The following is a 16,161-nucleotide window of genomic DNA, read 5'->3' as shown; positions in this document are numbered from 1 at the left end:
TTACAGTCAAGTAGTTTACCACAGTGGTTGAGAGTACGATTCTGGAGAGAAGCTGGCTGACTAGGAATCTGGCTCTGCCGTTCTTCAGCTCTGTGACTGTTGGTCAAATTACTTAGCTTTTCTGTACCTGTATTTTCTCAGCTGTCAAGTGAAGATAATACCTACTTACAGGGTTGTATAAAGATTAAGAATTAGGGGCGCCTGGGTGGCTCAGTCGGTTAAGTGTCTGACTTCAGCTCAGGTCACGATCTCGCGGTCCGCGAGTTCGAGCCCCGCGTCGGGCTCTGGGCTGATGGCTCAGAGCCTGGAGCCTGCTTCTGATTCTGTGTCTCCCTCTCTCTCTGCCCCTCCCCCATTCATGCTGTGTCTCTCTCTGTCTCAAAAATAAATAAACGTTAAAAAAAAATTAAAAAAAAATAAAAATAAAAAAAAGATTAAGAATTAAAAATTTTAAAGCACAGAACATTATCTGGTGTATAGTAAATAATCCTAATATTATATATTAGTTATTTTTGGTAATTAGAAATAATCAATGCATTTATGCCCATAGAGTAATGTTTTATTGGTGAATATTGTTTAATCTCATGTTAAGATGACATGAGTTGAAAAATTTTGCTAGAATCTATATTCTCTGCATTTAGTCCCTTGGTAGGTACAAGGAATTACATCTTTTGTTGAGCCTTTGTATAGTTTAAGTGTCTAATACAGAACCATATACATTTTTTATTAAGTTTATTTATTTTGAGAGAGAACGAGAGAGAACACATGCAAATGGGGGAGAGTCAGAGAGACAGAGGGAGAGAGAATCCCAAGGAGGCTTAGTACTCTCAGTGCAGAGCCTGACACGGGGCTCTAGCCCACGAACCGTGATATGACCAGAGCCAAAATCAAGAGTTGGACGCTCAATTGACGGAGCCACCCATGCGCCCCTAAATATTTCTATCTGTAAGAGAAATAAAGAATCCAAGTAAATAAAAATATGCAAATACTTCCGCTAATAAAGAAGAACAACAAAAAAATTTCTTAGTCTTCATTTTCATCTTACCTTCACCACTGTTAAATGTTATGGAATTATGAAAGTGCATATAGAACTACTGAAGAAATTTGAATTTTTTCTTTCCTTTTTAAAGGAAAAAGTGTTGTGATCATTGGTCATGAAGGGCATATTTCGAAACTCCTCTTAACTAAACTGTCTACTTTTCTGGCTTAACACTATCGACCCTGATGTTTCATCCACCTTCTAGTTGGGAAATTGAGATGGGCCAGCTTCTTATCTCTTTTGCACTATAAGCTGTTTATGGGCAAGATCTATATCGTTTTTTAATTTGTATCCTTTATAGTACTTTATTTAGTACAATGCCTTACATATTTGAGAAACAATATAAATATATGGGATGAAAAAGAGAATGATAAGGCCTTAAGATGGGAGTTTCCAAGCACAACATTTGCATATAGTAGATGCTCAACCATTTTTGACATAGGAGGTACTTTTTAGAGAAAAGAATTCGAAAAGATTTTTGAGTTTGTTTGTCCCTTCTAGTACATGAAAGTAGCTGGACACTCTTACCGTAGGAAGGAATTTCCTTCCATTTTGGTTACTGTACTAGAATATTAACACGTTTTGCACAATTTATATAATTCCTTTACATGTAACACAGCTGATTAAAGGCAGTCATCACATATTCTTGGTTTATAGTATATCGTCCCTGGGTAGAAATATCTGGATAATTTTCTTTCCTTATAGTAGCTTGACATATTATTGAATATACATAAAGTAAATAACTTGCATATTTATGAGCTGTGGAAGAGTGTCAGCATGGGAAGTGTAATGGAAATAGCAATTTTATAAGTGATTTTCCATTGGCCTTTTCATGCCTCTGGTCTGAGTACATATTTTACATCTACCTTTTCATCCACCTCCTGTCTGAGTACACATTGTCAAAGGCAGAATCTAATCTTTGCTTGAATTTGTGCCTATTTAAATAGAACCCTAATCAAATATAACCAGTAATGTTATGAAAGTTAAAATTATTTCTGCCAAGTAAGAAACTAAAAATCGGACTCTAATCTAAGGATTTCTAGTTTCTAAGAACTAATATACAAAACTTTAGCTACATGGCATTTTAGGACATTTAGAAGTCTTGTTTAAGCTTCAAGCAAAGCAAAGTCCTTTATCCTCCCCTGGTTGTGCAATCTTCCAGAGATGTGACTTCCAAATAAAACACAAGGCATTGGGATTTTCTGAATGTAATCCTTTTAATTTCTTCCTTTACAAAATGTGATCATTTGTTTTTGAATTAATGTTTGGTAGGAAGATTCTGAAAGTAATAGCTTGAGAAAAACACATGTATAAATAGAAATATTTATATTAGCCAAGGTGAAGAATACTGCCAGATTAATACATTGGCTTCCCTTTCCTCTCTTTGTCCAGAACAGGCACTATTCAATGGAAATATAGTATGAGTTATATACATAAAAGAAGTGAACAGAAACAAGTGAAATTCATTTTAATAGTGTATTTAACCCAGTATATCAAAAATTATTTCAATATGTGATCCATATAAAAACATTAATTAGATATTTTATATTCTTTTTTCTTAATAAGTCTTCCAAATCTGGTATGTTTATGTACTTTGAGCATATTTCAGTTAGAATAGGCACACATCAAGTGCTTAGTAGTCTCGTTAGACTATTTTATTGGACGGTGCAGATCCAGAAGATGAGTGACCTTTGAAGAAATCATTTCATTTATCTTACTTTTTTTCTCCCATGTTCATTATTGATAAATGTTAAATTTTTATGCTGAAAGTACCTATTGTGGAAATCCAGGTATTTCTGAAACTTGTAAACAATAAAAATCCTGACTCTTCACTATTAACATTTTGGGCTCTGTCATACTAGATCCCTTAGATGAGTAGCTATATATAATTTTTTTTTTTTAACACAAATGGGATTGTGTTATATATAATCCATGCCATATATATGGGTGCCTGGACGGCTCACTGGGTTAAGCTTCTGACTTCAGCTCAGGTCATGTTCTCACAGTTCTTGAGTTAAAGCCCTGTATTGGGATCTGCACTGACAGCTCAGAGCCCACTTGACTTGGATCCCCTCTCTCTCTCTCTCTCTCTCTCTCTCTCTCTCTCTCTCTCTCTTTTCCCTCCCTTGCTCAATCTCTCTCTCTCCCACGAAAATAAATATTAAAAAAAAAAATTGGTTCAAGACCTTCATATTTTAAAATTTATTTTCCTGAGTGCCTGTAGATTGATGTATCCTTTTTAATGGTTGCATAATCATTTATTTATATGGATGTACCATAATTTAAGTCTTCCCCTATTAATGATCATTTAAGTTGTTTCCAGTTTTCTAATTGCAAACAATACTCACAGAAATGTCTTCCCGTGTGTGTATAAATGTTTTTAAACAAGGTCGTGGTGTTGAATTTCACATTATGATTTCTCATGTCAGATGATCCTTCAAAAGAGTTGCGCCAATTTACATCTCTGCCAAGAGTAATGAGAGTTGCTCTTTTCCCATGAATTTTTATCAATGCTTTGAATGAGAAAAACAAAAGATATCAGTAAATCTAATAGGTAAAAAACATCTGGTGTATTTTGCTGGCCATCTATTTTGCTCTTTTTGTGAATTACCTGAGTATTATATAAGTCCCCTCTCCCCATATTCCTCCCCCCCTTTTTTGTTTGTCTCTTTCTGACTAATTGTAGGAATTATTTACATATTTTGGATAGTCCTTATCTTATGTGTAGTGAATAGTGTTTTTCCAGTTTGTCATTTGTCTTCCACCTATGGGTATTGATACCACCTTTTCTGCAAACGCTTTAAAATTTGTCTTTTATGTTTGTGGCTCATGCTCAGAAATGCCTTCTCACCTATAAAATGTGGTCTCTTTAAAGCTTTTCTAGTACTTGTTGGCTTTATTTTTATTATTTAAACCTTTGATTATTCTAGAATTTATTTTGAGGAGGAGTGAAATATGAATTCATCTTTTTTCCCTAAATGGCTAGGTGCTATCTCCACACTTTTCATTAGTCTGCCTTCTCACTGCTGATTTGAAATTCTTCTGAAGAAGTATTATAAGTGCAAGGTAAAGACTTACTAGTTATATGTGGGAATTTATTAGTGGAATTAATAGTCAAATGGAAAAGAATCTGGATTCAGTTGTATGCTTTTTATCTTTGGAAACAAGTTCAATTTAAAACTGCCTTTTATTGGAAATCAAACATAGCTTATAGGTTATGTTTAATTAATTTCCATTTAATCTGGAATCCAAACTCCCTGAAGTATTAAGTAACTAAATATTTATGTGCATTCTGTATCATTCATTCATTCATTCATTCAATATGAGGCACTGTTTTAGGCACTGGGAATATAGCAGTTAACCAGATAGATACAGTTCTTGCCCTCATGGAGTTTGGACTCTATTAAAGGAGATATATAAACAAGAAATAATACATAAATGTATAAGATATTTTAGGATTGTTTTAAGCAGATTGTTTAAGAGTTGTAAATAGAATAACAAAGTGATGTGATGGCAGGGGAGGGTAAAGGTGAGGTTTTCTGAGACTTTAAAGATGGGAAAAGGCCAATCATGGCCATGTCCACAAAGCTAAAACAGTAGTAATGATAATGTAGAGATTCTGAGGGGTGGGGGGAAGCATAGTGTGTTTTGCTTTTCTGTGTGTTCTGCTTGTTTATCCTACTTACAAATTTTTCATTGAAACTTGTTGGCAGATTCTTTAGTCTCAGGTCCTCTTGTGGGCTTCAGTGATATTCTATGTTCATAGCACTTACACTACATTATAATTATTTGCTTGTCTGATTCTCCCTTTAGACTGTAGTTCTGTGAAGTCAGTAACTTTGTCTTTTAATTCTATATTCTTAGTATCTAGCACACTGCATACTCAGCAAATGTTTGCTACAATGAGGAATTACAAGCATAATTAAGGGCAATCTGTTATGTGCTTTGGATCCTGTTCTCTCCTATCATTTCAGGAATCTTTACTTTTTTGTTCTAATGTATGCAGACTCTGTCTCACCTGGATTCTTCTCATTAGTATTTAATCAAACTCAAACCTTTCCAATCTTTTTTTTAATTAAAAATTTTTTTTAATATTAAATATAATTTATTGACAAATTGGTTTCCATACAACACCCAGTGCTCATGCGAACAGGTGCCCTCCTCAATGCCCATCATCCACTTTCCCCTCCCCACCACCCTGCATCAGCCCTCAGTTTATTCTCACTATTTAAGAGTCTCTTATGGTTTGCCTCCTTCCTTCTCTGTAACTTTTTTCCCCCGCTTCTCCTCCCCCATGGTCTTCTGTTAAGTTTTTCAGGATCCACATAAGAGTGAAAACATATGGTATCTGTCTTTCTCTGCCTGACTTATTTCACTTAGCATAACACTCTCCAGTTCTATCCACGTTGCTACAAATGGCCAGATTTAATTCTTTCTCATTGCCAAATAGTATTCCATTGTATATATAAACCACATCTTCTTTATCCATTCGTCAGTTGATTAACATTTAGGCTCTTTCCATAATTTGGCTGTTGTTAAAAGTGCTGCTATAAACATTGGGCCCTCTCTCTTTTCTGAGAAGCCTGGCCATGGGTTTATCAATTTTGTTTATTTTTTCAAAAAACCAACTCTTGGTTTCATTGCTCTGGTCTACTGTTTTTGTGGATTCTATATTGTTATTTTTGCTCTGATCTTTATTATTTCTCTTCTTCTGCTGGGTTTGGGGTGTCTTTGCTGTTCTGCTTCTAGTTCCTTTAGGTGTGCTATTAGATTTTGTATTTGGGATTTTTCTTGTTTCTTGAGATAGGCCTGGATTGCAATGTATTTTTCTCTCAGGACTGCCTTCACTGCATCCCAAAACATTTGGATTGTTGTATTTTCATTTTCATTTGTTTCCATATATTTTTTAATTTCTTCTCTAATTGCCTGGTTGACCCATTCATTCTTCAGTAGGATGTTCTTTAACCTCCATGCTTTTGGATATTTTCCAGACTTTTTCCTGTGGTTGATTTCAAGTTTCATAGCAATGTGATCTGAAAGTGTGCATGGTATGATCTCAGTTCTTTTATACTTATTAAGGGCTGTTTTGTGACCCAGTATGTGATCTATCTTGGAGAATGTTCCATGTGCACTCAAGAAGAAAGTATATTCTGTTGCTTTGGGATGCAGAGTTCTAAATATATCTGTCAAGTCCATCTGGTCCAATGTATCATTCAGGGCCCTTGTTTCTTTATTGATTCTCTGTCTAGATGCCCTTTCCATCGCTGTAAGTGGAGTATTAAAGTAATTACCACCTTCTTATCAATAAGGTTGCTTATGTTTGTGATTAATTGTTTTATATATTTGGGGGCTCCTGTATTCGGTGCATAGACATTTATAACTGTTAGCTCTTCCCAATAATTATTATATAATGCCCTTCTTCATCTCTTGTTATGGCCTTTCATTTAAAGTCTAGTTTGTCTGATATAAGTATGGCTGCTCTAGCTTTCTTTTGACTTCCAGCAGCATGATAGATAGTTCTCCATCCCCTTACTTTCAATCTGAAGGTGTCGTCAGGTCTAAAATGAGTCTCTTGTAGATAGCAAATAGATGGGTCTTGTTTTTTAATCCATTCCGATACCCTGTGTCTTTTGATTGGAGCATTTAGTCCATTTACATTCAGTGTTATTATTGAAAGATATAGGTTTAGAGTTGTTGTGATATCTGTAGGTTTCATGCTTGTAGTGATGTCTCTGGTACTTTGTGGTCCTTGCAACATTTCACTCAAAGAACCCTCCTTAGGATCTCTTGTGGGGTGGTTTATTGGTGATTAATTCCTTCAGTTTTTGTTTGTTTGGGAAAACCTTTATGTCTCCTTCTATTCTGAATGACAGACTTTCTGGATAAAGGGTTCTTGGCTGCATATTTTTCCTGTTCATCACATTGAATATTTCTTGCCATTCCTTTCTGGCCTGCCAAGTTTCAGTAGATAGATCCGTCACTAGTCTTATCGGTCTCCCTTTATATGTTAGAGCATGTTTATCCCTAGCTTCTTTCAGAATTTTCTCTTTATCCTTGTATTTTGCCAGTTTCACTATGATATGTCGTGCAGAAGATCAATTCAAGTTATGTCTGAAGGGAGTTCTCTGTGCCTGTTGGATTTCAATGCCTGTTTCCTTCCCCAGATCGGGGAAGTTCTCAGCTATGATTTGTTCAAGTACACCTTCAGCCCCTTCCTCTCTCTCTTCTTCTGGAATTCCTGTGATACGGATATTGTTCCATTTGATTGCATCACTTAGTTCTCTAATTCTCCCCTCGTACTCCTGGATTTTTTTAAATCTTTTTCTCAGCTTCCTCTTTTTCCATAATTTTATCTTCTAATTCACCTATTCTCTCCTCTGCCTCTTCAATCTGTGCTATGTCCGCCTCCATTTTATTTTGCACCTCATTTATAGAATTTTTTAATTCATCATGACTATTTTTTAGTCCCTTGACCTCTGTAGCAATAGATTCTCTCCTATTCTCTATGCTTTTTTCAAGCTCAGCAATTAATTTTATGACTATCATTATAAATTCTAGTGCAGTTATATTGCTTAAATCGGTTTTGATCAATTTGTTAGTTGTTGCTACTTCCTGGAATTTCTTTTGAGGAGAATGCTTCCGTTTCGTCATTTTGGCTAGTTTTCTGTCCCTTATGCGTTTTGAAAGTTTGTTGTGTGCTCTGCACCTGTGAGCACTGCTCTGTTAAAGGAGGGTCATATACTGTTCAGGGCCTGGCCCTTCAGGAGGTGTTTTTTTGGAGATTGTTACTTGTTCTCTGTTGTTGTGACTTTGGTTATTTTATTACCCCACTCGTAGTGATATTTTGGACCCTCCACCAGGTGTGCTTTGATTTGTTTCTTGGAGTAGCCCTGTAAAGGAAAACAGATAGACAAACAGGAGACAAAAACATGGAAACACACAAATAAATAACACAAACAAACAAATGAACAAAAACAGAAAACTAAAGGCTAAAAACAAAAACCCCAAAACACCGATTACAAGTAAAGAAGAGGGTGGAGGCGGTGTTGTTTGAAGAGCATATACAAAGAGAGAAATGACAGGAGCGGGGTGGGGGGCAGGGAGGGGGGAGAAAAATAAACATTGACTAGGCAGAGAGACTAAAAGACTCAATCCATAGAGAGAACAGAAAACAAAGATGGAGGCGGGAAAAACGAAAGGAGGATAAAGTTACCCAGACATAGAAACTATATGGCTTAATTGTTCCAGAGAGAGAGAAAGGAGTGTAAAGAAGGAGGTGTAGAATATGTATCAAGACAATGGATTAAATATGTCTGTTTAGACAGACCAATAACCAGAGTAACCAGCCTAGGGGAGGGAAGAGATAAGGAGGAGAAATGGGAGTTGGGGGGAGAATATATCTATATTTCCAGAATTGACCTAGAGTTCATCCAGGCAATGCTGCTGCACTTGTCTGGAGGAGCTGTCCTTAGGGTCTGCCCCGCTCTGGTACATAGGCAGTTACCCAGTGCGAAGGGCCGTGGTTTGGTGCAGTCTGGACCCACCTCCACTATGGGCCCAGGGAGTGATCCCTGAAGCCCCACCTTGGTGGTGGTGGTTGGTGGTAGGGGAAATGGTGACCCCGCAGTCTCTTCTCCACGGAGCCGGACCCGGTGGACTCTGAGTCATCCTCACTGTGCCGCAGGCGCAGACGGGGTGGTCCGTCTCTCTCCTCCCCCTCCCCTGACACTGTGCTTGTCTAGGATTCAAAGTCCTGCTCCAGGCGCTCTGGCACTGGGGAAGCTCTTCTCAGCGCGGCCGGATATGTGGCCCTGGCTGGCTTTGTCTGTGCCGCTGCACTTCAGGGAGGACCGCCTTCTGCGGACTGTGCAGTCGACCTCGCCGCCGATCCCCGGGGGTGGCCGACGCAGGCAGACTTGGGCAGGCTTTGTCTTTTTCCACAGCACTCCAGGGAGGGGCCACTTTGTCCTACCGTAGACTGTTCCGCCGACCTCACCACATAGCCCCCAAGGTGGTGGATGCAGGCAGGGCTTTGTCTTTTCCTACAGCACTCCAGGGAAAGGGCTGCCTTCTCCTGTAGACTGCGCCCTCGGCCCAGCCACTGAGCTGGGGGTGGGGGGACGGGGGGTGACGGACGCAAGCAGGCTTTGTACTATTGCGCAGCCCTCTAGGCAGGGAACCACTTTCTCCAACTGCAGACTGTGCCCCTGACTTACCGCCACACCCAGGGCTGGCTTCCCTCCTCCCCAGGTGCGTGAACTGGGAGCTGGTCCCAGTGCGAAGAAAGCTCTGCAGTTGGAGATAGGATCCCTCTCAGTCTCAGTCCGAAGTCTTTCTCCTGTCCAGATATGGCCCTACACTTCCCTAGCTGCTCTTTCTCTTCCCTTTGTTTCTTCGCAGAAGGGGGTCCCTCCCCCTCCGTGCCCGCACGGCTTTTTTATCTCCACCCCCGTTCACAACCACTCACCTATCTTTTCTCCAGTTTTCCCATTTTCTTCCTGGTAGACTCAGTCTCTTTTTTTTCTCAAACCTTTCCAATCTTAAAAAGCTTACAAAATGCTCATGTTCTGTCTTCAACTATTGCATGATCTTTCTCTCTTTTACAGCTACACTTTTCAGACTTTCACTTATTTCATTTTCTTAGCAACTTGCTCTTGAACCTACTTTTATCTGTTTCCAGCCTGATATTATCAGTGACTTTCATGTTGCTAGTCCAGTTGACCTTTTTTGATTCTTAACTCATTTGGCCCCTGAGTAGTGTTGACACTTAACTGTTTAATTCTTCTTATGCTGTTTTCCCTTGGCTTCCATGTCATTGCACTCTCATGGTTTTTTTCCCTGCTTCTCTGTAGGTGCCTTCTCGGTCTTGGTAGGCTTATCCTCTTCTGGATAGCCATAGAAAACTGGAGTTCCTTAAGACTCCAGTTTTTGAATAAAATGCATAAGTAATTAAGTGATATTCTAATTCTTTCATACTTGATGTCCTTCAAAATGATTCTCAGTATTACAAGATAAAAGATTAAATAAAATCTTATAATAAAATTAAATAAATAGTCTTAAATTGGAATTTGAAGTATCAGTATGAACTCAGAATGTATTTCACGTTAAAAGCATTTCCCCCTTACCCTTTCTACTTAAATGGCCTAGAAACAATGACTAACTCACAATGAATGCCCAGACTGTGGCTTGGAAAAACATTTCTCATGCAGAGAACCAAAGCTCCTTGGAGAAGTGGTTGATTCTGGGTCTGAGGAGAAATGATAGAAGACCTTGGAACATCTTGCTATAACAGATAGCAAGAAGGCATCAAAGACTACTATGACTGACTCACAAGGACGCAGGAGCCAGTTTGAGTTGGCTTTTTCCTTTGTTAAAGAGAGAACAATTTGAACATCAATAAAGATAATACCTGCAGTGTACTGAAACCCATTCATATGTTTGGTCCCTGAGTTTATAAGTGATGCTAAAAAAAAAAAAAAAAAAAAGAATTAATTTCTCTTAGAGGATTGTAATGCACCTACTGCTTATTTTGAAAACTGGAAAATAATGGAAAAGAGTCCAGCATTTATTCCTCTGTATAATATATAATGGTTCACTGGCTAAGCAAATAATAGATGAGGATAATTGCTCTTCATAGAGATATTCCAGCTATTAAATAAAGACTGAGAGGGTATTATCTTTTGGCAGCCCTTAATGGAGCTAATGGATTTAGGCATTGATCACCATCTACTAACTGCACAAAAAGAGATATTTTCCTCCTGATAGGACACGGTACTATTTATGGAATGATCTTACCAAAAAAAACCTCAGGCCTAAATATAACCAAGGCTCTTGATCTACTCTGAATTTATAGAAAACAAGAATATGTTAAATGTCACTACAGGGATACAAACAAATTCTAGCCTCAAGAAAAATTTACACAAAAATAATCCCATTTCTTCAACAACTATATTGTGAAGGTAGAAGATGGAAAGACTTCCCCACAGTCAACCAAGTATCTCTTCCTCTCATAACTTCTGCATAACTTTTCTCACAACACAACATTATTGTGAAGTGGTCTGTTTATAGGCATTTCTGTCCCATTAGATTATATGTTCCTCAAGACCAGGGAATGGCCTCTTAATTTTCCTTTATTTCCCTTGCATGTAACTTGGTACTGATGTTGTGTGCAGAATCAATAAATAAGTATTTCCTGTGCAGATTTTTTTTTTTATTTAAAAAAAATTTTTTTTTTCAACGTTTATTTATTTTTGGGACAGAGAGAGCCAGAGCATGAACGGGGAGGGGCAGAGAGAGAGGGAGACACAGAATCGAAAACAGGTTCCAGGCTCCGAGCCATCAGCCCAGAGCCCAATGCGGGGCTCGAACTCACGGACCGCGAGATCGTGACCTGGCTGAAGTCGGACGCTTAACCGACTGCGCCACCCAGGCGCCCCTTTCCTGTGCAGATTTTATTTGGTGACTTCAGTGGTTAGTAATAGTCAGTCATCTTTGATCTTTAATTCTTTTGATTAAGAAACTGACAAATCATCGTAACATTTCCACATTTGTCTTTTATACTTTTGACTGTTCGGAGAATAACTGACTCTTCTCCATGTTTTTAGTGACTTTAAGATTGTAGGCTTTTTGTTACATACACTTATTCTCCCCCCATGGAAATTGTTTTTTCTAATTATAAAAGTCATGTGTTCTCACCAGTTCAAACAAAATAGAAAAGTACAAAAAAGAAACTACAGCCTTCACTGTTAACCAGAAGTATCTTTTTATCTATTTCTTTCTCTCCTCCCTCCTTTATTTCCCCTCACCCCACCAACTTTCCTCTTGCTGGACTGACCCCCCTGTGTCAATGTAATGACCTTCTTTGTCTCTTATTATAGTTTTTATTTCAGAGTCCATTTTGTTGATATAACTTTCTTTTGGTTTCATTTTCATGAAATCTCTTTTTCCCTTTTTTTACTTTCAGTTTGTGTGTGTCCTTACACCTGAAGTGAGCCTCTTTAGGCAGCATGTAGATGTGTCTTGTTTTTATTTTTGTTTTTAACCCATTCAGCCACTCTGTCTTTTGACTGGAAAATTTAGTCCATTTACATTTAAAGTAAGTATTGATAAGTATGTATTTATTGCCATTTTATTGTTTTCCAGTTGTTTTGTAGTTTGTCACTCTCCCTTTCTTGCTTCCTTCCTTTGTGGTTTGATGAATTTCTTTAATGGTATGCTTAGGTTTCTTTACCTTTTGTCTATTCACAATAGGTTTTTGCTTTGTGGTTACCATGATGCTTGCACATAACAACTTTTATCTAGAACAGTGTATTTTAAGTCAATAACAACTTAAGTTTGATCCAGTTTTAAAGTTCTTCATTTTTACTCCCTTCTCCCATGTTTTATATTTTTGATGTCATATTTTATGTCTTTTTATCTTGTGTATTCCTTAATTAAATATTGTAATTATTTTTACTGCTTTTGTCTTTTAACCTTCATACTAGCTTTATAAGTGATTAATCTGCTACCTTTACTATATATTTACCTTTCCAGTGAGATTTATTCTTTCATGTTTTCTTGTTAATAATTAGCACTTTTTCTTTTCAGCTTAAAGAGATTCTTTACTATTTCTTGTAAGGCCAGTTTAGTGGTGATAAGCTCCTTTAGCTTTTTCTTGTCTGGAAGACTGTCTCTACTTTGCTTCTGAATGATAACTTTACTGGCTAGAGTGTCCTTGGATGGAGGTGTTTTCTTTCAGCACTTTGAATATATCATGACATTCCCTTCTGGCTTGCAAAGTTTCTGGGCTTGCAAAGTTTCTGCTGAACAATATGCTGATAGTCTTATTTGGGTTCTCTTGTGTGTAACAAATTGTTTTTCTCCTACTTTTAGGATTCTCTCCTTTTTAACTTTTAACATTTTAATTATAATGTGTCTTGGTGTGAGTCTTTTGGGGTTCATCTTTTTTTGGAACTCTCTGGGCTTCCTGGATCTGGATGTCTATTTCCTTCCCAAGGTTAGGGGAGTTTTCAGCTATTATTTCTTCACAATTTTCCGTAAGTAGGGTATGCCACTATACATCTTGCTATGGAACCTGCGTTTTTTCTTTATCCAACATGCTGGGTATCTCTTTCTACATCAATAAATATTGCTGCACATTGTCATTTTGGAGACTCCATAGGATTCCTTCTTATTAATATATATTAATATAATTAACTAGAATAGTACTCATGCATATTATATTTCTTTATAATTATTTGTAATTATTCTCTACTACAAAAAATGTTGTAGTGAATTTTTTTTAACACATCCATTTATACATGTGTGTAATTCTGTCCTTAGACTAGAGGCAGGTTTGTTAGGTCAAAGGTTGTGTTCATTTAGAATTTCTATATTGCCCTACCACATTCCAGAAAATTTTGACGTGTTTTCATTGCTCGAACAGTTGATTAGCAGGACTTTATTATACTTGAAGTCTTGTTCATCATATCTCAGTACTAGTCTTCAGGTAAAGTAAATCTTGTTCTATTTCTTTTTGTTTAGCCCTCTCTTTTGGTGTCTTTTCTTGAATTATTTATCTTCTGTGTGGCAGAAGCAGGGACTGGACATGAAGTAAAATAAATACAGAGTAATATGTGATTATTTCGTAGCAACTGTTACACCTAGCATATTGTCCATACATGTTTTTGAACAAATAATGTGGAATGTTATCTCTCTTATGTCCTTGATAATATATATACAGAAGCCCTGCCTATAAATGTTACCCTCTTTATATCTGCTTGCAGGAGCTAACATAATACATTATTAACTTCTTAATAATGATTCAGTCCTTATTCATTTCCCAGAAGTCTCTTGCAGAGGAAAGAACATGTGTTTTGAAGTCTGACCTATATTCTGATTTCAGCTTTGCTGCTTACTTAGTTGTGTGTGAACCTCACTTAAGTTTTCTGGGCCTCAATTCATCTGCAAAATGGGTATATTTGATTGCTATCTATTTGAATGATTGCCGTAAGAATTAAATGAAACATTGTATGTAAAAATATATGGTGGCTAGCATATATTAATAATGAAGTATTTGTTCCATCTCTTTCTTTTGTGGCCTGCAGTGATACATAATGTTTTTAGATATATATTTACTATCGTGCATACTGTTGCCTTTACAGAAATCTTCTCTACATATACCCTCAGAGTCTCAACTTTGCCAATCGTCAGGGTTCTGCAAGAAATATAACAGTGAAAGTACAGTTCATGTATGGGGAGGATCCAAGCAATGCTATGCCGGTAAGAAGTGTTCTTTACTTTTCCTCTTGTTCATGTATGGTTCAAATAGACATTGTTTTTGTTTTTGTTTTACTTGATTGGCAGCTCTAAACTGGAAATTAATGATCTTGTAAACCAAATTTCTAACTGCATTACTTCCTGTAACAGATAGTATGAGTTTCCTTGAAGTCTTTTTTTCCCGTTTTTATTTAAATTCTAGTTAGTTAATATATAGTGTCATATTAGTTCATATTAGTTTCCTGTGGACAATATAGTGATTCAACACTTCCGTATTGAAGTCTTAAATATTGAGGACTTAGTACATACTAGTCCCTCCCAGAGATACAAAGATGAATAAGACTTGTAATCTAAAGGATATGAGATAAACACATAAAATTCTAAAATTGTGACTTTCAAGAGAGGATCAGAACAGAATCACCTAGGTAACTCTAACAAAGCGCAGATATGTTTTTTCTGCTCTTGTCATCTGTGATTCTGATTCTTCTCCTTGAGAATGAGAGGCCAAAGGAAGTAGAAAGTGATGGGTAGTATATGAGGTTGTGGTATAGGTTGAAATGCTCCCCGGGTGATTCGAATATGTATGATTCTTCCCATCTTTGTTAAGAAACTCTGGTAATAGTGCATATTACACTTACCTAGGGAGCTTTTAAAAATACCAGTGCTCAGACTGAATTTTACTCCAATTAAATTATAGTGTCTGGGGGTGGGAACTAGTCATATATCAGTATTTTTAAATCTCCCTAAGGGGATTACATTTTGCAGCTAATATTGAGAACCAAGGTATATGCTAAGTATTAGAAGATGGCTGTAGGGATTCAAAGGCAGAAGTGTACAGAGGTAGGAGAGAATGTCTTGCTGAGGTAATAGGCAGGTATCACCTGGAGGAGGTATATCTGAACTAAAACCAGAGATAGTTAAAATGTAGATGGCGTTGGGTCTTAGATAGCTGGGGAAGGAAAGCAACTCAAGTTGGAGAATGTCCTTCCACAGAGGTACAGTGGCGAGTTGCCAGTGAGCCAGAGCAGTGCAAGAGAAGTCAGAAATAGTAGATTGAGGCCAGACTGGAGAGATTCCTGACTGTCCAAATTATCATTTAGGATTTGTAGAACACTACTCAATGCAAGTTCCATGAAAGTAGATTTTAAGCTCAACTAAAGTTAGTAACATATGGAATAGGAGCACACCTGTCACTATAGATGTTCAACCTCTGAGAACCCTAATGGAATGAAAATGAGCTTACGAATAGGTGCATTGTTAACAGTTTTATTTTAGCCTTCTCTGCCAGTCATTAAATCGCATTCCTCTGATTTTCTGCTTACTAGGAAAGCTTTATATTTTCTCTTTTCCCATTGCCTCAGTTTTATCAGCATGTATAGATCTTGACAGCAGCGAGCACAAATTATGCATCTTTATATTCTTCTATGGCTGCTATTTCAGATCTTTGCATATAATACATGGTGAATAAGTATTTGCTAATAAATGTAGAATTTACTTCTGAGGTTTGGAGTTAGCATTTCGTATTCTTTACTAGTTCTTTATTCCTGCTGAAAGAATGAATATACTATCACAGTTGATGAAAAGGTACTGGATTGTGAAAATAGATGCTTTGTTATATGTGAATTACCATATGAATTGAGCTTATGACAAATGTAGTATATGTAAGATAATCTGTTTCTGTTGATTGCCTAACAAACTCTTCCTTGTCTTAGCACATATATGGCCTCTGTGGAGTCCCAGCTGCATCCAGCCACAATGACAGTTAGACCGCTCCCTCTTTTGGTGCTACCATAGCATCTTCTCATTTCTTTTATGGGCTTTATCACTTTAAGATTATATGTTTATTTCTTTATCTTGTCTACCAG

General features: G+C 37.2%; 1 protein-coding gene across 9 annotated transcripts in view; it reads left to right on the top strand.

Moving 5' to 3' along the window:
* The window catches only part of DOCK7 (dedicator of cytokinesis 7), a 227,551-nt gene that overhangs the window by 103,396 nt on the left and 107,994 nt on the right, over positions 1-16,161 (top strand). For all 9 annotated transcript variants that reach the window (XM_045035944.1, XM_045035942.1, XM_045035945.1 and 6 more), the window contains exon 15: positions 14,182-14,299. In XM_045035944.1, coding sequence (XP_044891879.1) covers positions 14,182-14,299 — 118 coding nt within the window. The remainder of the gene's footprint in view (positions 1-14,181; positions 14,300-16,161) is intronic.

The sequence above is a fragment of the Felis catus genome, chromosome C1 (genome assembly GCF_018350175.1).
Source record: "Felis catus isolate Fca126 chromosome C1, F.catus_Fca126_mat1.0, whole genome shotgun sequence".
In the NCBI taxonomy this organism is placed as follows: domain Eukaryota; kingdom Metazoa; phylum Chordata; class Mammalia; order Carnivora; family Felidae; genus Felis; species Felis catus.
The sequence above is the reverse complement of the archived record's forward strand: the minus strand, read 5'-3'. Positions and strand labels throughout refer to the sequence as shown.